Genomic DNA, 25,105 nt, shown 5'->3' with positions numbered 1-25,105 from the left:
CCCCTTTATGTATAGTGCCTCTTATATGTTCCCCCTTTATGTATAGTAACACAAGATAGAACCGCGCTGCTCCTCAACTAGTTCCGCTCCGACCACTTCGGCAAATGCAGACTTTCAGAAATGCACCAATCACTGTTTAAGGGTCCATTCACACGTCCGCATCCGTTCTGCAATTCTGCGGAACAGGTGCGGAGCCATTCATTTTCAATGGGGCCGGAATGTGCTGTCCACATCCGCACTTCCGTTCCGCAAAAAATTGCGGATAAGAAAAGGCATTTTCTATGAGAGTGCCGGTGATGTGCGGTCCGCAAAATGCGGAATGCAGATTGCCGGTGTCCGTGTTTTGCGGATCCACAATCTGCGGATCCGCAAAACACATATGAATGTGTGAAAGGACCCTAAGTGCGCTGATAATTGTCTCTCCTATAGGTATCAAGACTAAAAAAGCAAGAAATAGTGTAGCACCGCAGTAGATGTTCAACGTCAGCTTTTTATTATACGCACAAAGATAAAATGAACATTGGCGCATCAAATTTTTAGACCACTTTCCCGTCTGTCACCTGACCCGGGTTTCACCTTTGCTTTGTCAGGGGTGCATGTCCCGCCTTTCTAGGGCGTGCTTTTTATACAAAAAATTTTGTTCCTCCCATCATTTACATAAATATCTATCTATCTAACTATCTAGTAAACTAACTGTCTTTCTCCCCGTTTCATTCACAAGGTAACGCTTTCAATCCATGACCGCAGGTCACAATATGGCCAATTACAAGTCACTAGCACAATCCATTCACAAAAAAGGCTTTCACCTCTCTCCTCGATCACATATTTATATCCTCCAATCAATATGACCCAAATATCTTCACTTTTAGTACAATACTGCCATAAATCCAATATTTTATATCTCTCTTATATAACACGTGGTGCCTTCAAAATAAAATCATAAAATATATTGGGAACGCTTCTCTTTATGTTAAACAGGGTTTCAAATCAAAATCCATATTCAACCCAAAGGGCTGTAAAGTGCCTAGTTTAAAAATCCATTCTACCTCACGGCGGTTAATCCTGGCTATGGGGTCTTCTCCCCACCATTTATTTTCCACTCGGTCCACTCCCATAAATTTCAATCCAAATGGATTTTTATTGTGCACTTTTTTTTTTTATGTAGATTTTTTTTAGAACCGACCGATTTTTCTTTATAGCAGGGGTGCACAACCTTTTTTGGTTTGGGGGCCGCATTGTCACATCGTTCTATTTCAAGGGACCGCAAATAAAAAAATGTTGATTGGCGCTCATCTGCCTATTACACAAGCCAGTGCAAAGTGACTGGGGAGAAGTGATCGCTGCCACAGTCGTGCTGCAGATAATCGGACATCTTTCATCCTGATAAATAATGCAAATCAGCCGACAAATGAGCAATTCCTTGTTTATCGACTGATCAGCTGCAGGATTATACCGGCCAGATATAAGATATAAGCTCTCCTATGAACACTTGTTCCCAGTAATTGTCCCAAATATCGTGCTGCAGCATAACCCCTGAAACCGAAGAGTTATACTTACTTGCTCACCGCCTCTCTCGTTTTTCAAATTGCCTCCGCTGTTTACAACTGGCAGTGCATGGACATGGTCATACACCACTCCAGACAATGACTGGCTTAGGCGGTGATGTGGCCACAAGCAGCGTGTCACTTCTGAAGCTAGTCATTAACTGGAGCCGTGCAAGTGACCATGGCCATGCACTGACAGGTGTAAACAGAGCAGGAACCGGAAGATGGAGGCAGCGGGGGCAGTGCAGAGGACCAGAGCGGAGTGGAGCAGGTAATCATGAATTTTCGATTTCAGGGGCCATGCTGCAGAAACTTGTTAAAAATATTTTTTTACCAGAAAAGTGGCGACATTTCCTTCCATCCTGCCTCCTATTTCTAAATCTGCGTTTTCCTTCACTGCAGAGGACGGAGCTCACTGGTTACTACCATCTCCTGCCAATCCAGTTATAGGCGCCCTGCAGTAAGCACATTACCTTGCTAGTGGGGAAGGCGCCTATTGTTTAACGCTTGAATGACCAGACCCGAAAAGGCCTTAGGCTACATGCACACGTTCAGGATTCATGTGCGGAGAATCCGCACTGAAATCCGCAGGTGTTCACAGGCAAATCCGTGCGGTCAATCCGCATTAATTGGTGCGGATTTGCATGCGGATTTGCGTGCGGATTTGGTGCGGATTCGGTGCAGATTTTCTGCATGCGGATTTCACTAAGTGACTTAAGAAAATCCGGTCAGGAAAAAAAAAATTTATTGACATGTCGCGGATTTTAAAATCCGCACCGCAGGTCAAAATCCGCGCGGAAAAAATCCGCATCGTGTGCATTGAGAATTTGAAATTCTCATAGAATACAATGTACATGACCTACGGTGCGGATTTTCCGCACACAAATCCGCGCGGAAAATCCGCACGCAATCCTGATCGTGTGCAGGGGGCCTTAAGGACCAAACACTTTTTTGTGTGGTGTTCAAATGGTTGTAATTATCTTATTTGTTGGACTACCAAAATAATTTTTGCAACAATTTTTATTTGGGGGAAACTGTACAAAACGTTTTTAAAAAGTATATTTTTTTCAAACTATAGCTCCTTATTCTTTCAATATGCAAACTGACACCAAAATAAATTATTATAATTAGTTCTCTATTTTGTGTAGGCCATTTTGTTATATAATATGAAAAGTTTCGCGTGAATGGGGCTGTAATGGTGACTGTTTTGATTGGTGTGGGTGTTTTTTCTTTTATGTATCTTTTTTTTTTAACTTAATATATTTCTGCTACATAATATGTCCCCCAAGAGGTCATAAAAAGACTTTGGGGCACACTGTCACTAAATTTTGCACTTTTTCATAAAAAGACTGTGGTGGGACAGTGAACACTCTTTTATTAAGCACTTTTTCCTTTTTATTTAATTTTTTAATTTATTTAGTTTTCAAATTTTTTTGAATCAATTTTTAACTTTTTTTAAAATATATTTTTACCACATAATTTGTCCCCAAGAGGTCACTGAAAGACCTTTGGGAGACAATAAGTGACTTTTTTTTTGTACTATTACCACTGTAGCTGGAGCATCCAAAGGAGCCCCAGTTTTAGGGAAACCAGCCTGCTGCGGAGGCTTTGTACCAGGGCAGCGCTCCTCTGTTCCCGAGACACCCAGCGATCACATAATCGCTGGGTCCACACTGCAGAGCGCTCATAGAGGAGAAGGCAGAAGCGCTAATAAAGCGCTTCTGTCTTCTCCTCGGCTTCCCCGCTCTCACTTATAGCCGGGGACCCTTTCTGCTCCTGCTACAGGAGAGGAGCAAAACCTGTGATCCATCTGCTGTGCGGCGCTCTGTGCAGAAACACAGCTGATTGCAGGATCAGCTGTGTTTCTGCCTAGCAGGGCGGGGGCCGCAAACCATGGCTCTGGGGGCCGCATGCGGCCCGCGGGCCGCAGGTTGTGCACCCCTGCTTTATAGCATACTTAATGGGCCCCACATTACAGTTAAATTGAGTAATAGAAGAAAAACTAAAATCCCTTTCATTTTTTTTTGGTGCTCCTTCACGACTCATCCACACATCATTTTCTTTCTCTATTTCCTTCCTGCACTCTTCTAGATCTCTCTTTTGGTAACCTTTTTCCTGTATTATAGCACTCTGTTCCCTGTAGGCTTCTACTTCTGTGCCATTACAGTATACTCTTTTAAATTGCCCCCTAGGGATATTTTAAATCCACGGACCGTAATGACAACTTGTATTGTCTATATATGCATTAACATCCATGGGTTTAAAAAATGTCTTAGTTTTCAGACTATTATTTTCCACATAAATAGTAAGATCCAAAAAGTTTATGCTATCTTGACTTATAGTGCTAGTGAATTTCAAATTCCATAAATTAATATTTATATTATGTAAAAACTCCTCTAACCCAGATAGTTTACCTTCCCAGATCAACAAACATAGTTTTCCATTTTCCTGTTCCACATTTAATACCAAATCAATGAATTCTTTCTCCCACAAAGCCATGAATAGGTTTGTGAAACTGGGGGTGAATTTCGCCCCCATCGCCGTACCAGTCAACTGTAAAAATTCTCCTTAAAGGGAGTCTGTCACCACATTTGACCATATTAGACAGATCCTATAGCGTTATATGTGCCACCCAGCAGTTAAAAACGGTACCTTTGTTGCATATAACCGAGTCTTCTTTCTGCCAAAAATGAACTTTGAAGATTGTGTAAACGAGCCCTCTCAAGTGCCCAGGGCGGTGTCTCAATCTTCCGAGCCCAAGACCGGACCTCCCTAACGGCTCATAACCCTGCCCTCCTTGTGCCTGTGCCCGCCCGTTTACTCCCCTCCCCTCGCCTTTTCCATTGCGGCTGCGCGGACAAATTCGTAGCCGGCGCATGCGCAGTAGGTATTGCGATGCCCTGCCAGGACCGGGCATCGCATTGCGCATGCGCCAGCTACGAGACTTGCAATACCTACTGCGCATGCGCCGGCTACGAATTTGTCCGCGCAGCCGCAATGGAAAAGGCGAGGGGAGGGGAGTAAACGGGCGGGCACAGGCACAAGGAGGGCAGGGTTATGAGCCGTTAGGGAGGTCCGGTGTTGGGCTCGGAAGATTGAGACACCGCCCTGGGCACTTGAGAGGGCTCGTTTACACAATCTTCAAAGTTCATTTTTGGCAGAAAGAAGACTCGGTTATATGCAACAAAGGTACCGTTTTTAACTGCTGGGTGGCACATATAACGCTATAGGATCTGTCTAATATGGTCAAATGTGGTGACAGACTCCCTTTAAACCAAAAATAATTATGACTCAAACAAAAATATACACACTCAATTAGAAATTCCCCCTGCTCTTCAGAGACCCTAGAGTCACTTTCTAATTGTTACTAAATGGCCACTATCTCTTTTTCTTTTGGAATGATCGTAGAAAGTGACGTAACATCTACTGTAGCTAAATACATATTTTTTGTAAATGGCCCAAAGTTTTTTAATATTTTTATCACATTTCCTGTATCCCGCAAATATGAAGTTGTAGCAGTTGCAAAGCTTTGTAAGAAGAAAGCCACATATTCTGTTAACCTACTCGTGACCGAATTTATTCCCGAAACAATAGGTCTTCCCGGGGGGGGGGTTTATGGATTTTGGGGAGTTGGTATATGACCGGTATTACAGGATACTTTATCATCAGATATATAGTATATACAGCAGTGTACTGATATGTGAGGTATGAGGTATAAATTACACTTCGTATCTCACATGAGTACACTGCTTTATATACTGCTTTGAATGGGCAAGTCTAGCAAGGAAATTGGGGTCGGGCCAAAGTAGTATAAGTGTTGCAGAAACTGGGCATGTTAATTGGCCCATTTGCGATAATGAGTCAGTGCTCAGTCCCTTCACCATTCACCTGTCTGAATAAGCCTCAAGATATTTATCAGTGCGGAAATTTGGGACATTAAAAATATATTTTTAGACATTAAAAAATAGTATTTGAGGGTGGGCGCTCACCTGGCTATTTTCCAAGTACGCAGAAAACTCTCAACTGTGGGGAAGGATTTTTTTCCCCTTAAGTGGGGAAAATAGGCTTCTACCTCCCAGTTTTTTTTTTTTTTTGCCTTCCTCTGGATCAACTTGCAGGATAACAGGCCGAACTGGTGGACAAAGGTCTTTTTTCGGCCTTATAAACTATGTTACTATCCTATTCACACCAACACAACTGGTAATTCAGTAAAGATGAGAGGAAACAGACACTGTGTCTAAGGAAAGCAGAAATAAACTTGCCCACAAAGTTTGTCTTTCTCCGAGAATTTCTGCATAGTCTTGAAGAAATCTTGCACAGTGTTTCATTTCTTTCTAACCTCTTGCAGGCAGATGGCTGAGGGGTGTTGTCAGGACAGAGAGACTACCGTCATACACAAACGGGGATAGTGCTGCCCTACAACTTCCCAGAACCCACTATCCCTACGTACTTCCACAGTCACCCTAGACAGTGACCCCAAAACTAATTCCTACGCTAAAATACGTGCATGGACAACACACAAACAGGGAACAACTAAGAGGCAAACAGGCAAAGAGTAGGCTCAAAAACCAGACGGACAACGAAGTGCCTAAAATGCCAGAAGCAAACAAGACAACCAAAAAGTCAAAAACCGGGAGACCAATACAATACCAAATCGCCAGAAACCAAAGCGTTGTCACAAAACCAGTCCAGAAAATCACAAGCCAGAGGAGTCTTCAGAAATACCACAAGGGAACAGCAAGGGAAGACAGAGGACAAGAATATCACTGGCACCTGCACCCACAGGAGCCGGCCTTATATAGTGTGCTGGCAATCACTAGCTGCTGGCGGTCAACAGCTGAGCTAACGCCCCAACGCGGCCCTTCATTAGCCCGAGGCTAAGAGGGCTGCACCACAGATTTAGTTCCCTTGGAAACTGGGGACTGCTTTCTGGGCGGGCCTCTCTAGAGGTTTGGTTCTCCTGGCAAGCGGATGCTGCTGCCACGCAGAGGCTGTGGGTCTTACTTTAGGGGAGCAGTGTAGCATTTTTGTAAGTTGAATAATGCCATACGCCTAGTCTCATATTCTTCCTGATTCTCCCCATCGTATGTATCCCAACATGGTACTGATAAAATACTAAGCCCACCGATGGAAAAATAAAAAGTTCTATGGGTGTTGGAATATCACAAGTGGCGACACTAAAAAATATTTTCTTGTCCAGCATGGACGATCATGGTGTCACCATCTATCGAGGATCTGATACTACACACACACATATCGCACTATGGTTCCCCGAATGACCCAAACACTGGATGAGGAAATGCTTTGGACCCTGGAGGGCGTGATGGTTTTTGGTGGTTTTGGACAATTCGAGGGACTAGTCACTGATAAATACTTCTGGATCAGAGTACACAGAAGGGACGTACCAGGTTTGACTGATCCCACACCTCCCCACTATATCGACTCATTTTTAGGTTGATCCTTAAACCGTAAGTTAAAAAATATTGGATCGCTTTGTTGCATTAACTATCGTGCGTTATATTATTGCAAATTGTGTTTATCTTTATCTAGTATCTAGAACATGAAATATCATAGAGGCATCTGTGTGTTGTCTATTGTTTGAGCGTGTTTATTTCATTTTGAATAGTATATTGAATTGTATAAGGGGTGGGATAGATATTGGCAAGTAGTAAAATATGAAAAAAATTAATAAAAATAACATTTGATATTATCATAATTGTACCCAGGGGCGTAGCTATAGGGGGTGCAGAGGTAGCACTCGCTACAGGGCCCAGGAGCCTGAGGGGCTCAAAGACCCTTGTGCCACATAAAAAGACACCAGTATTATAGAAAGTGCATGCTGGTCAGGTTACACCTCTGACTGGAGGGAAGGGGTTAGGTCAAGAATGGGGGGGGGGGGCATTTAAATTTTTGCCTCAGGCAGCACGAAGCCTATGTGCTTCCCTGCCCCTGGCCACAGAGCACTGAGGGCCCATGAGCCTTTAGCTACGCCCCTGATTGTACCCATGTGCAGAACAAAGTTACCATGTTATTTATACTACAGTACATGGTGAAAGCTGTAAAAATAGAATTCCAAAATTGGAATTACTCCCTGCCCCTAAAAAAAATGATATACTGTTTGTTGTATTTACTCCAAAAAGGTGCTATTAAGAATACTTGTCCTGCAAAAGGGGAAATAAATAATCAAAGGGGGAAAAAAAGTTATGGCTTTTTTTGATGAAAAATATGATTAAACATAAAACATACTGTATATTATACATCTTCCCCTCAGTGCAGCGGTAAACTGGCAATGGATAAGAGGTCTTATCAGTTGTCTTGACTGCTACAGAAGGACAATATTTTGTGGTATGCAATTTTCAGTGGCATAGTACTGCTGAAATGAAAATGAAGACCACCAAAAATTCTAATATTGAGTTTGAAATATACCTCTTTCTGATAGAAGTGTGCCTTCAACACTTTGGCGATGCATAAAAAAAGAATTCACTTCTTTAAAGGCAGGCATTTGCAGCATCAGGAGGAGCGTGCATTTCATGCCGATGACATGGACACAGCAAGTGTTCTGACGTCATCAGGAGCAACCACGCCTACTCTGCAGAAAGATCAGCAGCTAGATCGAGGCCCATGTCTGGTAGGGGAGACAGCCCTGGCTCTATTAAAGGACCTCAGTGCTGGCTGAACATATTTTCCCTTGTTAGGGGATACTTAAAGGGTTTTTCCAGTAATAATGGCTTTTTTATGTAATGGCCACACCCTGCCTTCTGAAAAAGAAAATTCCTACTTACCTGCTCCTCGCGGGTGTGGTCCTCCGCTCTGCCTCTGCTGTGTCCATGTTCCAGTCCCTGGAGTGTTTACATCCGGTGCTCAATGGGCATGGTCACATGCTCCTCTGCAGCCAATGGCTGACTTCAGTGGTGATGTAAACACCAATGTTAACATTTCAGGGACCAGAACATGGACACAGTGGAGGCAGCTCAGAAGACCGGAGCGGCAGTGAGAAGGTAAGTACTTCTTTTACAGAAGGCTAGCTGCTGGCATTACATAAAAAGTCATTATTACTGGAAACCCCCTTTAAAGGAGTTGTCTGAGGATTTTGGCCTATCCTCAGGATAGGTCATCAAAATCAGATTGGCGATGTTCCGACTCCCGGCACCCTCGCCCATCAGGTCAAGAAAGCCAGCGGCGTGCCTAGATCATCGGTCACATGGTCTAGGACCAGCTCAATCCCAACAGCTGATCAACACATGTGACAGGTTTTGGACCGATCTGATATTCATGACCTATAGTTCATTACCAGGAAAACCCCTTATGCACAAATGCATTATTAGTATACTGGATGATGTACTGATAGTAATAAAAAGATGTCAGTACATTATAGTTAAGAAAAAATAATCAAAATTTTTAATAATAAATAAATAAAATGTAATAAATATAACATTGAATAACACCCACGTATTTCATATAGTTAAAACTCTAACAAACTCTACAGTGGATTTATAGCGTAATTTATGATGAACAGTGTATGATGTAAAAAGGAGGTAACTAAAACCTGCAAAGAATAGTTTTTAGTTTTTTTTACATTTTCCAAAAGAAAAATTAATATTAATTAAATGTTAAGGTATATGCATCAAAAATTCCACCTAAATAAATTACAACTCATTCTGCAAAAAATAATACAGTCCAGAAATATTGGGACATCGACACAATTCTAGCATTTTTGGCTCTATACACCACCACAATGGATATGAAATGAAACAAACAAGATGTGCTTTAACTGCAGACTGTCAGCTTTAATTTGAGGGTATTTACATCCAAATCAGGTGAACGGTGCAGGAATTACAACAGTTTGCATATGTGCCTCCCACTTGTTAAGGGACCAAAAGTAATGGGACAATTGGCTTCTCAGCTGTTCCATGGCCAGGTGTGTGTTATTCCCTCATTATCCCAATTACAATGAGCAGATAAAAGGTCCAGAGTTCATTTCAAGTGTGCTATTTGCATTTGGAATCTGTTGCTGTCAACTCTCAAGATGAGATCCAAAGAACTGTCACTATCAGTGAAGCAAGCCATCATTAGGCTAAAAAAACACAACAAACCCATCAGAGAGAGATAGCAAAAACATTAGGCGTGGCCAAAACAACTGTTTGGAACATTCTTAAAAAGAAGGAACGCAGCAGTGAGCTCAGCAACACCAAAAGACCCGGAAGACCACGGAAAACAACTGTGGTGGATGACGGAAGAATTCTTTCCCTAGTGAAGAAAACACCCTTCACAACAGTTGGCCAGATCAAGAACACTCTCCAGGAGGTAGGTGTATGTGTGTCAAAGTCAACAATCAAGAGAAGACTTCACCAGAGTGAATACAGAGGGTTCACCACAAGATGTAAACCATTGGTGAGCCTCAAAAACAGGAAGGCCAGATTAGAGTTTGCCAAACGACATCTAAAAAAGCCTTCACAGTTCTGGAACAACATCCTATGGACAGATGAGACCAAGATCAACTTGTACCAGAGTGATGGGAAGAGAAGAGTATGGAGAAGGAAAGGAACTGCTCATGATCCTAAGCATACCACCTCATCAGGGGAAGCATGGTGGTGGTAGTGTCATGGCGTGGGCATGTATGGCTGCCAATGGAACTGGTTCTCTTGTATTTATTGATGATGTGACTGCTGACAAAAGCAGCAGGATGAATTCTGAAGTGTTTCGGGCAATATTATCTGCTCATATTCAGCCAAATGCTTCAGAACTCATTGGACGGCGCTTCACAGTGCAGATGGACAATGACCCAAAGCATACTGCAAAAGCAACCAAAGAGTTTTTTAAGGGAAAGAAGTGGAATGTTATGCAATGGCCAAGTCAATCACCTGACCTGAATCCGATTGAGCATGCATTTCACTTGCTGAAGACAAAACTGAAGGGAAAATGCTCCAAGAACAAGCAGGAACTGAAGACAGTTGCAGTAGAGGCCTGGCAGAGCATCACCAGGGATGAAACCCAGCGTCTGGTGATGTCTATGCGTTCCAGACTTCAGGCTGTAATTGACTGCAAAGGATTTGCAACCAAGTATTAAAAAGTAAAAGTTTGATTTATGATTATTATTCTGTCCCATTACTTTTGGTCCCTTAACAAGTGGGAGGCACATATGCAAACTGTTGTAATTCCTGCACCGTTCCCCTGATTTGGATGTAAATACCCTCAAATTAAAGCTGACAGTCTGCAGGTAAAGCACAACTTGTTCGTTTCATTTAAAATCCATTGTGGTGGTGTATAGAGCCCAAAATGTTAGAATTGTATCAATGTCCCAATATTTATGGACCTGACTGTATATATATAAAATAAAAATAAAAAATAGGACCGCTGGAATGCAAAGAGGAAGAATAAAGAAATAGTTTGGCCAGGTGGTTAAAGTGCTTAGGGCATGAAGTAGTCAGTATGAACTTAATCAATCAGGGCTCATGCACAAGACCGTAGCCTGTTTTGCGATCCGCAAAACATGGATACCAGCCGCGTGCATTGCACATCCCGCCCCTCATAGAACAGTCCTATCCTTGCCTGTTAAACGCACAAGAATAGGACAAGTTCTGTTTTTTTGCGGGTGGAGAGGACATATGGATGTGGACAGCACATGGTGTGCTGTCCGCATCTTTTGCAGCCCCTTTGAAGTGAATGGGTCCGCATCCGACAGTTTTTCTCTGTGGATCAATAGGCGTCTATGTTGTTTCTGGTATGGCCACACCCCTTGCCTCAGGTGTTGCTAATGTGGTCATTTAACCGTCCTTATTTATAGTTGCTTCTCCCACAATGCCATGCGGTTTATAGCTTCAGTTTCAGTTGTGGATTGCTGGTGTGTGGAATTACTGGTGCTTCCATAGCCCCTTTGAAGTTAAGTCTTTCCTTTCCCTTCTTGCATTTTGTTTGGGTTATGTGTGTTGCATTTCCCTATTGTTTGTATTTGCCTATAGGAGACTCCTGTTTGTCCTTCCCTTTTTTTTTGGAGGAACAGGTAGTATCGTCCCTGACATTAGTACCAGGGTCCTATAGGGCTAGATAGAACTCTAGGTATTCCTGCGTATATGAACACACTTACCTCTGGGGTCTGTTCATACTGGTAGTCAGTCAGGATTCAGTTAGGGTTTTACTAGGAGGTGTCCATCTTCCTTCCCTTGTTCTCAGGCCTGAATCCCTGTTCACCTCTTCCCTCTTGCTCAGTGTGGTGTTTCATTCCCACACCGAAGCGTTACAATTGCACAGAGCTTGTATGGCTTGTTTAGTACTACATCAGTTGTGATGCAGACTTCTTTGGCCAAACCAGGATTGGATGGAATGTATCAATATTCATATTTCACTTTTCTTTAGGATCCACTCTTGAGTTTGGCTTAAAAACTGCACCAAAACTGTATTTTCAGCCTAAAAAGTCTGTGGTACAGATAAATGCATCAGTGGTTGGTCTACATGGTTTGTAGTTGACAACTGGATATTGCGGCCTCCTGGGATTTCTCCTTTTTAAGGGCCAGTGTGCACCAATACTACTCTACTCCAGCCTAATCCCTGTAACTCCAGGCTTATCTATAGGCCCTAGTTCTAGTTCTGTGCTAGGTTTATATTTTATTTGCTTTCTTCTGTTTCACGCGGCCTGCGCTGATTATATTTCACCTATCTGCTGTCAGTCCTAACCTTCTGCTGTATTGCCTGAACTCTGCCATCCCTGAACTTTGCCTATCTAACAAAAACTTTAGACAATTGATTTTCCAGGTGTCATTAGGTAGTGTAACATCAGTTGTTGCTAATGAAGAATACCTGAGTGGTTGTAACCTGCAGATTCCCTGTACAATGGTGAATACCAGGATATCCCCTTAGCGCCACTCCCAAGTTTAGCCACAAGTCAAATTCATTGCAGTACAATGGGTCCACAACCTCCCGCTATACAACCACCTTTATCACCCTCACCTTAGATCCCCCTTACTTTCCCTCAAAAGTGCCAAAATCAGTCATGGTACATTGTTTTTTGCAGATTTTTTAAAAAATGTTCTTTATTAAAAATGTATATAGTATAAAAGGAATACACAATAAAATTTAAGCTGAACATGCAACATGGTGGAAGTAATCATATTTAAAGTTAAACTTTGGATAAATGCTAAAACTCACCACACCCCAAAATTATTCTTACCCAATCTGCATTGAGCCAGAGATACATTCCTGTCTTGTCTTTTTCAGCTACCCGGCCTTGATTTATCAAGCAAGGTAAGACTTGGTGCAAAGTTTAAGGGGAGGCCAAAATGACAGGGTTTAGAAGGGCTGAAAACAATGGCGTATGTTCTCTTTCGAGCCACAGAGTACAGGGTCTAGTGTGCCCTAGTCCTAGTGGACGTATTAGGTAATGTTAGGAAGTTAGTAATGGGATGTGAGTTACAACACTATTCTTTGCCTTTTTTTATGTCACCTGTGGCGGCATGGTGGAGTAGTACTGCCGCAACTCAGTTGGGAGGGCTGATGGGACACTTGATAGGACAACTTGTTTGAGGCAAGGTGTGGGGAACGTGGTTGAAGGGGGCTAAGTAGCTGTACATTTGACTCCAAGGTGGGTGAAGATACAAGATACAAGAATGGAGAAGGAAAAAGGTAAGGAAGAGGACTCTAACAGCGGCTGCTGTGCGCGCTGTTCCCGTGCTTACCGCCGCGGTCCCGGGCGCCATGTTCAGCGGTGATCTGCTGCCAGTGCTTCCCATTCACCGCTGCAGTCCTGGGCTCTGTCTGTGTAGGTACTGTTGTTCTGGGATCCACTACACAGTTTCCTCTCAGCCCTGGCCACAGCATGCTTGCTGCTTGTTTCCTGCAGCACTTCCTTAAGTGCCGGGGCGTGTCACTCCCTGTGTTTTATGGGTTAGGTCATGTGACTTCGCTGACCAATCCTAGCCCTCCTGCACATATAGAAGTGGCTCAGCCCCTTCCCAGATGCCTCAGTGTCAAGGTCCTTGTGTCCTGCTAAGGTTTCTGTGTTCCTGACTCATACTTGTATTCCTGGACTCTGCTGCCTGTTTGATCCCTGCCTGCTTGCCTTGACTCACCTATTGCCGACCCTGATTGTCTGACCTTTACCTGTGCCGCCTGCGCTGACCTATTGTCTGTCTGACTTCGCCTCTGCCTCATCCTTCGGTCCTGCACTGTTGCTCCGGGTTACAACTCAGCCTGCTGTACCAATGCCTGTACCTCTGGTACATTTCTCAGGTACCTCCTGGTCCGCCAGGACCAGCTGTCTCGTGTGCCTATCCTCCTCAAGAGGTAGCGACCTGGTGTTCCACTCAGGAAAGTCTATCCCCACCATCAGGGGTACTATGAAGATCGAGGGGTTCACTTAGACAACGCCCTTAGAGGAGGTAGGACACATGGCACAGTGGGTTCACACCCGCTGGTTCGTGACAAGGACACTCCACACTTGGATGTTTCTCCCAAGGGCAAAGTGTATGCCCTGCAATGAAGGGCCGCTGGCCCAAGTAAAGCAAGAAGTTTAATCTGGTGGAGGTTGTATGTGGACATAGAAGGATGGCGGACAAAGAAGGAAGGAGGAGGATAAGAATAGGATATATAGATTGATCCCAAGGACCTTCTCTAAGTGGTTGCAGGCGTTCTCTATTTTAGATAATGTGGTTGGGGTAAAGGCACCAGAGAAATGCTCAGCTACTTTTTGCTACATGGACACAATTGGCAAGTCCTTTAGAGTATATATGGCGGTCAGGCAGGGCTTCAGTATGGCAGACCATTTCATCAGAGGAAAGCAGTGCATCCTAGCATACGTTGGGATCATATGGACATAAGGCTTTGGCTAAGGGTTGCAGTGCTGGTCAGAGCAGATAAGTCAGACAAGTCGAAGCCTCAATCAGGCTCTGGCCTATCTCTGTAATGTGACAGCTTCCTCAATCTCGCAGGCGTACGTGGCTCCTTCACTTTCACCACTCAGATGCCGCAGTCATTCTTGACCACGGCATCTGAGGGGTCAAATGTCTGCAATCACTGTTAGCCTCTGCTGTGTAGCGGGTGCCATATTTAAAGACCAGACATTTGCCATACGGTGGATGTCCTGAAGGGGCAGGAGTTCTCTGCTTTGGAAAATCCCTACTGTATTACCAGTTGGGGTGTGTGTCCCTGCACAGTCTGATAGCAGCAGCAGTGACTGGATAGTGTCAGACTTTGCAGGGACCCCCCCCCCCCAAATTGGTAACACTCATCTGGACCTTCAATGCAGAATGGCACAACATAGTCATAACAATGGATGCTCTAGAATTGTTATTATATGAGGAATACAAACAATTGCTAAAGCAGACATATCAAGAGAGGTACACGTCCTCCATATGGCCGTTGTTTGTACTTAAAGAGGACCTTTCATCGGTCCAAACATTGTGAACTAAGTATCATGACATATACAGTGGCGCCCAGGGACCTCACTGCACTTACTATTATCCCTGGGCGCCGCTCCGTTCTCCCGTTATGTCCTCCAGTATGTTCAGGGACTTGGTTATAGTAGGCGGAGTCTGCCCTTGTTCTGCTGGGCGTCTCCTCCTCCTAGGCTGTAGCCCTGGCCAATCACAGCGCACAGCTCACAGCCTGGGAGAAAAAAAACTCCCAGGCTGTGAGCTCTGCGCTGCGATTGGCCAGCGCTACAGCCTAGGAGGAGGAGACGCCCAGCAGAACAAGGGCAGACTCCGCCTACTATAACCAAGTCCCCGAACATACCGGAGGGCATAGTGGGAGAATGGAGCGGCGCCCAGGGATAATAGTAAATTCAGTGAGATGCTTGGGCGCCGCTGTATATGTCATGATACTTAGTTTACAATGTTTGGACCGATGAAAGGTCCTCTTTAACCTTGCGGCCATAAAAATCTACAATAAATTCACAATCATCTTTTTAACAAATAATTTGAAAACTGGACTAGAATGCATATGGGCACGGTTATCGTCTTGGTCTCTTGGCTTCTGCTCCATGGTCTGCTGTGCTGATTATTGGAGTGTAATGTAAAGCCAAGACCAAGTTTGAGCAGCAATTGCATTTTCCAGTGGACACTGCTGGTAAACCACTGGTCACAACCATTTCTAAATGTAAACTTAGTCTCGGATAGCCCCTTTAAGTCTGTGGTTAAAGGTAAAGGTTATTTTTTAATGTGTGCATGTCTTTTGGTCTACAAATTAATTGTCGAATAGGTTTTTGTTACAAATTTCTGACTTTTTTGGCTCTTGGTTTCCCTTGCTCATCTCGTGAACAATTTTCTAACCTGATTTATGACCAAAGTTTGATCTAAGGGCTCATACACATGGCCATTGCCATTTTTGCTGGTCTGTAAAACATCGATATGGGCGTGTGTGTCTTGCATTTTGCGGAACAAAACGTCCTGCCCTCTATAGAACAGTCCTATCCTTGTCCATAAATCAGACAAGAATAGGACATTTTCTATTTTTTTGCAGGGCCGCGAAACGGACATACCGATGCGGACAGTACACAGTGTGCTGTCCGCATCGCTTGCCGCCCCATTGAAGTGAATGGGTCCACATCCGACCCGACCAAAAATACGTTTGTGTGCATGAACCCTAAAGCTGTCCATAGCCTTAGACATAAATGGAACAATATTAAAGCTCAGGTACATATATATGTCATCAACATGTTTACCTCATTTCTTACATAGTGTTCTCCCGGATGTATTTGATTTGTATTAAATGCAGTGGTCATGTCCCATCCATGAACAAAGCCGACATTGAGATCTTTGAAGATGATTTCCATTATGAAATAGTGAACGTACGCATGGAAATCGCTCATTCCTTCATACTCGCTCCCCATTTCACTTGTATTCTCAGTCTTAATGATGACTTTTGTTTCTGGGCTTCTGAGGAAGAGACGTTCAATAGCTCGACGAATGTTGAAGAGTCTTCGGATATAGTGATGGACTGGGAAGAGTCTGAAGTGTACCCCGATGTTTAGTGCAATCACGGTGTGCTTGTTGCCTCCAATAAGATCGATTTCACGTGGGATAGAGCGCTCTTCTCTGAGAGACACAAAGTTCAAATTCACGAAGGGCCTTCCATGTCTTTTCCAAACAACATGTATGTTCCTTTCAATGTCCACACCTAAATGCTTCTGCGCCCACCCACTTTCATAGACGTTGAGCATTTTCAATGCTGGGAAGGTAATCAAATAAACCGTGAAAATTATGTTATAAACCATCATATTGCATATTTTGGTACATAATGTTGTTATAATGCCAGGTAATTAAACAGGAACACAGAAAGATTTCTTAAGGCTAGTTCACACACAGCGTTTTTTGGAAAAGATCTGCTGTTTTTTGTGCACTCTTTTTTAACCAAATCCAGGAGTGGCACCAAAAAAAGATAGAAAAGTATAAAGGAAAGCCTGATACTTTTTTGGATCCACTCTTATGACCTGGCAGGGAGTTGTGTGGGGAGGAGAGGATGGGAGTGGTAGTCTTACTACTGGTAGTACTGCTCATAGTGGGTACTGTCTTTCTCCCACGCTCCCTGTGATGTGCAGTGAAGAGGGGTTGCACTAGGCGTTGTTTCTCCCCCGTGTCACTCCCTGTTTGGGGTCTCCTGTCTGATAGAAGGTGCGGTGCCCTTGGTGTTGCTTGCTATGAGGTGCAAAGACAAGAGACTTGTGGAAAATATAGAAATCAGTTTAAGGGCTCATGCACATGGACGTGTTTTGTGGTCCGCAAATTGCGTATTTGCAAATCACGGATGCCGGCCAACTGCATGCTGCAGTTTTTTTTATTTTACTTCTGCAGAAATGTCCTATCCTTGTCCGATAGTAATATATGACCTTGTCATATATTACATGTGCAGTATACCATCCCTGGGAGTATCTACAAAGTTCTGGTTTGTTATGGAATGTTTGTAATGTTAATGTTATAGACACAGTTGTTCCAGCATGAACCAGGCAAGGGAAGAGTTAAACATCTGGCCCAGCTCTCCCTGGAGCTCCAGGTATGGGCTGGCTCCACCCTATAGTTCCAGAAGACTCCAGTGAGTTAGCTAATCTAGCTCCTCTACCATATTCTCCAGCTCTAAACCCTGGAGCCTTAGTCCCCTCCACAAGCTCCAGTAAATGAAAACAAGCAAGAAATAAAGGAGGAGGATTTGCATGGCTACAGCAAGAGAGAGACAGCAAGGTAACCCAGCTAAAATGCGATCCAGACCCTGCTACTGCAGAGGGATTACAAGTTAAGACAGCCCAGAATAGTGGATGCTATAGCCACGGTTGCCAGAGCACAACTATTAGCCAGAGATCCCTATAGCAGATATTATAGCCAGAATAATCTTAGGGCCAATGCCGTATTTATTTGCTTAGCGCACGCTGGGACATTTGGGAGGACATTGTGTTCAAACTACTGCTGGATGTACTACAACTTCAATCCTGCATACAATAAAGAGACACTCTTGTTAACACCACAAGCTGGCCACAGCATTCCCATCACATGGCCTGCCTAGCACCCAAATGGACATTAATACCATGGGCACCCCCAAACAACCACCATCTGAGGATGAATTGATGGATTATATCCAAGAGCTTCCTGCAGAGATGCACTTTCAAATATACTGTATGTTACTGTGTAATCCATATGTGTTTCCTTCAGCTGTGACTCTCTTCCAAGCAGCAGGCATATGAACAGGGGCCGGAAACCTTTAGACCCAGACAAGTGTTGTCATTTTGTGTGACTAGAGACTGAGACCTTTACAATACCTAGTTAAGTGCTGTAAAGTCTAATAGCCTCATGCGTTACCTTCACAGATTCCATGAGCACCCTCTTTTTATGGCTGGTCAGCCTTCTTAAAGAGAATCTATCACTTCCAGCAAGCCTAATAAGTAAAGTAATACATGTATAGACCACTTGCCGCTGACTCCAGATCAGTAATTTGTGTCAATTTGTACCCTCATTCCCCTGCTGTGTGTCCTCTAATGAGCCGTGGAATACGTTGTGCACATAATGGAGAGGTCTCCAGGAGAAGTTCTCTCTATGCATTCTACCGCGAGTTTGTGGGCACATAGTTGGTAAAAGGGGATGGGCATCGAGATACAAATTACAGCGACAGGTAATCTATACAAGTATTACCGTACATAATAGGGCTCACAGGAGGTGACAAATTCCCTTTAAATACACTGCCTGTCCAAAAAAAAAAGTCGCCACCTGGATTTACCTAAGCAAATAGTTATGAGCCTCCTATTGAATAATTACTGCAGGCGATTATCTTTCAGCTGGCAACAAGTTATTTAACCCCAATTGGTGCAATGAGTTGCTTCTCATTTCTTAAACAACCATGACGAAAAACACATCTCGTGGTTGTGGAAAAGATGTTAGTCTGTTTGAGAAGGGTCAAATCATTGGCATGCATCAAGCAGAGAAAACATATAAAGAAATTGCAGAAACGACTAAAATTGGGTTAAGAACTGTCCAACTCATTATTAAAAACTGGAAGGATAGTGGGGACCCATCGTATTCGAGGAAGAAATGTGGCGGGGAAAAATCCTGAATGATCGTGATCGGCGATCACTTAAATGTTTGGTGAAATCAAATCGAAGAAAAACAACAGTAGAACTTAGGGCTATGTTTAATAGTGAAAGTAAGAGCATTTCCACATGCACAATGCGAAGGGAACTCAAGGGATTGGGACTGAACAGCTGTGTAGCCGTAAGAAAACCACTAACCAGTGAGGCAAACCAGAAAAAAAGGCTTCAATTTGCTAGGGAGCATAAAGATTGGACTCTGGAGCAATGGAAGAAGGTCATGTGGTCTGATGAGTCCAGATTTACCCCGTTCCAGAGTGATGGGCGCATCAGGGTAAGAAGAGAGGCAGATGAAGTGATGCACCCATCATGCCTAGTGCCTACTGTACAAGCCTGTGGGGGCAGTGCTATGATCTGGGGTTGCTGCAGTTGGTCAGGTCTAGGTTCAGCAACAGTATGTGCTCCAAGAATGAGGTCAGCGACTACCTGAACATACTGAATGACCAGGTTATTCCATCAATGGATTTTTTCTTCCCTGAAGGCACGGGGCATATTCCAAGATGACAATGCCAGGATTCATCAGGCTCAAATTGTGAAAGAGTGGTTCAGGGAGCATGAGACACCCATTTCACACATGGATTGGCCACCACAGAGTCCAGACCTTAACCCCATTGAGAATCTTTGGGATGTGCTGGAGAAGGCTTTGCGCAGCAGTCAGACTCTACCATCATCAATGCAAGATCTTGGTGAAAAATGAATGCAACACTGGATGGAAATAAATCTTGTGACATTGCAGAAGCTTATCGAAACAATGCCACAACAAATGTGTGCCTTAATCAAAGCTAAAGGCAGTCCAACGAAATATTTTTGGTGGCGACTTTTTTTTAGGACGGGCATTGTATATTGGTCTACAGTCTTTCTTTGCAATGTCTCCTGGATTTCTCCCTCCATTCTAAACGAGGACTACAGCTGCTGATAGCTGCTCAAAATTCAATCATCTCAGACTAGACTCACTTCACAGGAAAGCGCCAAGCCTGGGGTTTAGGGCCTGTCCCTTGTTTTAGGCTAGTGCTACACAGCAAAATGTATTGCACCAATTTCTCGCAATTTCTTTTGTAATTATAGTCAATGGTGTTGCACTGTGACACAACAGTCGCAAAAAATCCTTTCAAGTTGGATTTCTATGCGACTGCCACAGCATGTCGCAGTGCGACACCATTGACTTACAATACAAAAATCTTTGCCCAACATGAATGTCGCGAGACACACGTTGCACTGTAGTTGTTCCCTTTTTGTCTTGTGACTTATTGTCGTGCGACACGTCGCCGTGTAGCCCTAGCCTTAGACAGTTGCCAAAAAAAAAAGAAAAAAGGCCACCATACATATTAATGTGTTCTCAACTGAGAACAGCAGCTTCGGCTGACAGTCTAATGTGTGTGCGGAGGTTGTGACGCTGAAGTGAATATTTTTGCCCGATCCTTTTTTTCTCTCTGGAGGGGCTTTTTCCGCTCTTGAATGCACTGAACACGTTGGTGTCTGGGGGAGGTGGGAGAGAAAGCTGTCAGACTAAACTAATCGCTCAGAATTTTATACTAGGATTGTGGCACAATTTTGGTGCTAAATGTACCATATTAGGCCCCTTGCAGGCGAGCGTGTCCGGATTATGTCCGGATGTGTAGTGTCCCACTAGGTAAATATGGGCACTACACAAGGGTCAATTGGGCCACGTTGTCCTCCTACTCCTAAGGGACAGTGGCAGTGTATTTCTCAGTCCATGTTAATGCATTTTAATATGTATTTATGTGTATTCTCCCCTGTTAGCTCTGTAGCAGGCCTATTAGGGTGCAGTTAATCACCCTGTACACTAGAGGGAGATATGGAGCCCCTAGTATAAATGTTCAGGCCCAGACAGGGAGGAGTTAGTCTGTAGTCAGGAGTCTGTGGAGACAGAAGTGAGAAGGCACCAGCCAGAGACAAGCTGAGGGCCTCCTCCTGACATGCAGCTAGACAGCCCAGGCTTCTAGTTGCTACCAGGAGGCTAGTGGAAGGATCCTAGCCTGCCTGAGGATAAAGAGCCAGAGTTAGCTCAGAAGATTCACCCCAAGAGAAGAGTTTTCGTCCTGGGAGAAACCCTGCAGTTCCTTCAAGCAGAGCAGAGCCAGTGTTCCAGCTAGTCAAGTAAGCTGAAGGGCAGAAGGATTATTAATTTAAAGCAAGAGATATATACCTGAGGAGGATTGCTACCAAGGATAAAAGCCAGCATTAGGGCATACGGACCTTGGGATACAGACAGCCAGGATATCGGAGGAATAGTTCAGCCTGGTCTGTGAGTGTTGATTTAACCCTCTGCGTATCTTGCAAAGAACATTACCTGCCATTGACATAAATCCTGCTATTGATTGCTGCTGCAAATTGGAACTGAATTCAAATTGTATAAAGTTGAACTGTTTCCAGTAAAGAAAAGTTTGGTTCACTATCACCTGTGTTCCTAGCTTATTGCAACTATCAAATCGGTGTGCCACCGTTACAGGCACTGGCGTCACGAACCTTAAAGGGACCTTGCCCCAGGCACATTAAACACCTGCAACATTCAGGGCACCTCATCCACCATTAGGCCTGGTCCCAAAATACAGAGTGTGCCCCAGAGGACCCCTGTTCCAACCTCTCCATCACTGCTGTACGCCTGCCCAGGGTCTCCCTACAAACTGTGAGTAACCCTTGTTTGCCCATTAACCGTGACCTCACATCGCAATACCCTGCAGGACGGCGTACTGCAGATGCGTTGCGGATGCGTTCAGTAAAACTGCACGATTTCGTAAACAAAGTCATTCAGATTTGTTTGCGATCTCGTTCAGTTGTTACGTTTTTATTGCCCGGGTGCAATGCGTTTTACTGCGTTTTGCACGCGCAAGATGAAAAACTGAATGTTTACAAACAACATCTATCCGTAAAAATCAAGCAAGCAAGTGCGGATGCAATGCGATTTTCACGCAGCCCCATTCACTATGGGGCCAGCGTTGCGTGAGAATCGCAGAATATAGAACATGCTGCGATTTTCACGCAACGCATAAGTGATGCGTGAAAACCACCGCTCATGTACACAGACCCATTTAAATGAATGGGTCCGGATTCCGTGCGGGCGCAATGCGTTCGCATCACGCATTGCACCCGCACGGAATTCTCGCTCGTGTAAAAGGGGCCTTAAGTAGAGTTGAGCGAACACCTGAATGTTCGGGTTCGAGAAGTTCGGCCTAACATCCCGGAAATGTTCGGGTTCGGGATCCGAACCCGATCCGAACTTCGTCCCGAACCCGAACCCCATTGAAGTCAATGGGGACCCGAACTTTTCGGCACTAAAAAGGCTGTAAAACAGCCCAGGAAAGAGCTAGAGGGCTGCAAAAGGCAGCAACATGTAGGTAAATCCCCTGCAAACAAATGTGGATAGGGAAATGAATTAAAATAAAAATTAAATAAATAAAAATTAACCAAAATCAATTGGAGAGAGGTCCCATAGCAGAGAATCTGGCTTCACGTCAGCCACCACTGTAACAGTCCATTGGCATATATTTAGGCCCAGCACACAGGCAGAGGAGAGAGGTCCCGTAACAGACAATCTGGCTTCATGTCAGCAGAGAATCAGTCTGCATGTCATAGCAGAGAATGAGGCTTCACGTCAGCCACCACTGCAACAGTCCATTGGCATATATTTAGGCCCAGCGCACATCCAGGCAGAGGAGGGAGGTCCCGTAACAGAGAATCTGTCTTCATGTCAGCAGAGAATCAGTCTGCATGTCATAGCAGAGAATCAGGCTTCACGTCACCCAACATTGGAACAGTCCATTGGCATATATTTAGGCCCCGGCACCCAGACACAGGAGAGGTTCATTCAACTTTGGGTAGCCTCGCAATATAATGGTAAAATGAAAATAAAAATAGGATTGAATGAGGAAGTGCCCTGGAGTCCAATAATATATGGTTAAGGGGAGGTAGTTAATGTCTAATCTGGACAAGGGACGGACAGATCCTGTGGGATCCATGCCTGGTTCATTTTTATGAACGTCAGCTTGTCCACATTGGCTGTAGACAGGCGGCTGCGTTTGTCTGTAATGACGCCCCCTGCCGTGCTGAATACACGTTCAGACAAAACGCTGGCCGCCGGGCAGGCCAGCACCTCCAAGGCATAAAAGGCTAGCTCTGGCCACGTGGACAATTTAGAGACCCAGAAGTTGAATGGGGCCGAACCATCAGTCAGTACGTGGAGGGGTGTGCACACGTACTGTTCCACCATGTTAGTGAAATGTTGCCTCCTGCTAACACGTTGCGTATCAGGTGGTGGTGCAGTTAGCTGTGGCGTGTTGACAAAAGTTTTCCACATCTCTGCCATGCTAACCCTGCCCTCAAAGGAGCTGGCATTGACACAGCTGCCTTGGCGACCTCTTGCTCCTCCTCTGCCTTGGCCTTGGGCTTCCACTTGTTCCCCTGTGACATTTGGGAATGCTCTCAGTAGCGCGTCTACCAACGTGCGCTTGTACTCGCGCATCTTCCTATCACGCTCCAGTGCAGGAAGTAAGGTGGGCACATTGTCTTTGTAGCGTGGATCCAGCAGGGTGGCAACCCAGTAGTCCGCACAGGTTAAAATGTGGGCAACTCTGCTGTCGTTGCGCAGGCACTGCAGCATGTAGTCGCTCATGTGTGCCAGGCTGCCCAGGGGTAAGGACAAGCTGTCCTCTGTGGGAGGCGTATCGTCATCGTCCTGCCTTTCCCCCCAGCCACGCACCAGTGATGGACCCGAGCTGCGTTGGGTGCCACCCCGCTGTGACCATGCTTCATCCTCATCCTCCTCCACCTCCTCCTCCTCCTGGCCCTGTCTGGCCACATTTGTACCTGGCCTCTGCTGTTGCCAAAAACCTCCCTCTGAGTCACTTCGAAGAGACTGGCCTGAAAGTGCTAAAAATGACCCCTCTTCCTCCTCCTCCTCCTCCTCCTCCTCCTGGGCCACCTCCTCTTGCATCATCGCCCTAAGTGTTTTCTCAAGGAGACATAGAAGTGGTATTGTAACGCTGATAACGGCGTCATCGCCACTGGCCATGTTGGTGGAGTACTCGAAACAGCGCAACAGGGCACACAGGTCTCGCATGGAGGCCCAGTCATTGGTGGTGAAGTGGTGCTGTTCTGTAGTGCGACTGACCCGTGCGTGCTGCAGCTGAAACTCCACTATGGCCTGCTGCTGCTCGCACAGTCTGTCCAGCATGTGCAAGGTGGAGTTCCACCTGGTGGGCACGTCGCATATGAGGCGGTGAGCGGGAAGGCCGAAGTTACGCTGTAGCGCAGACAGGCGAGCAGCAGCAGGATGTGAACGCCGGAAGCGCGAACAGACGGCCCGCACTTTATGCAGCAGCTCTGACATGTCGGGGTAGTTGTGAATGAACTTCTGCACCACCAAATTCAGCACATGCGCCAAGCAAGGGATGTGCGTCAAATTGGCTAGTCCCAGAGCTGCAACGAGATTTCGCCCATTATCGCACACCACCAGGCCGGGCTTGAGGCTCACCGGCAGCAACCACTCGTCGGTCTGTTGTTCTATACCCCGCCACAACTCCTGTGCGGTGTGGGGCCTGTCCCCCAAACATATGAGTTTCAGAATGGCCTGCTGACGTTTACCCCGGGCTGTGCTGAAGTTGGTGGTGAAGGTGTCTGGCTGACTGGATGAGCAGGTGGAAGAAGAGGAGGAGGAAGCCAAGAAGGAGGAGGTGGCAACAGGAGGCAAAGAATGTTGCCCTGCGATCCTTGGCGGCGGAAGGACGTGCGCCAAACAGCTCTCCGCCTGGGGCCCAGCTGCCACTACATTTACCCAGTGTGCAGTTAGGGAGATATAGCGTCCCTGGCCGTGCTTACTGGTCCACGTATCTGTGGTTAGGTGGACCTTGCTACAGATGGCGTTGCGCAGTGCACACTTGATTTTATCGGATACTTGGTTGTGCAGGGAAGGCACGGCTCTCTTGGAGAAGTAGTGGCGGCTGGGAACAACATACTGTGGGACAGCAAGCGACATGAGCTGTTT

At 45.1% G+C, this 25,105-nt stretch overlaps 1 protein-coding gene across 1 annotated transcript in view; it reads right to left on the bottom strand.

Moving 5' to 3' along the window:
* Window positions 1-16,164: 16,164 nt before the first annotated feature.
* LOC122926315 (NXPE family member 4-like) overlaps window positions 16,165-25,105 on the bottom strand; it is a 32,528-nt gene continuing 23,587 nt past the window's right edge. Inside the window, exon 7 of the mRNA XM_044277688.1 lies at window positions 16,165-16,703. Within this exon, the coding sequence (XP_044133623.1) occupies window positions 16,165-16,703 (539 nt within the window). The remainder of the gene's footprint in view (window positions 16,704-25,105) is intronic.

Source organism: Bufo gargarizans, chromosome 2, assembly GCF_014858855.1.
Source record: "Bufo gargarizans isolate SCDJY-AF-19 chromosome 2, ASM1485885v1, whole genome shotgun sequence".
In the NCBI taxonomy this organism is placed as follows: domain Eukaryota; kingdom Metazoa; phylum Chordata; class Amphibia; order Anura; family Bufonidae; genus Bufo; species Bufo gargarizans.
Note: the sequence above shows the minus strand (reverse complement) of the source record. Positions and strands in the feature narration are given on the sequence as shown.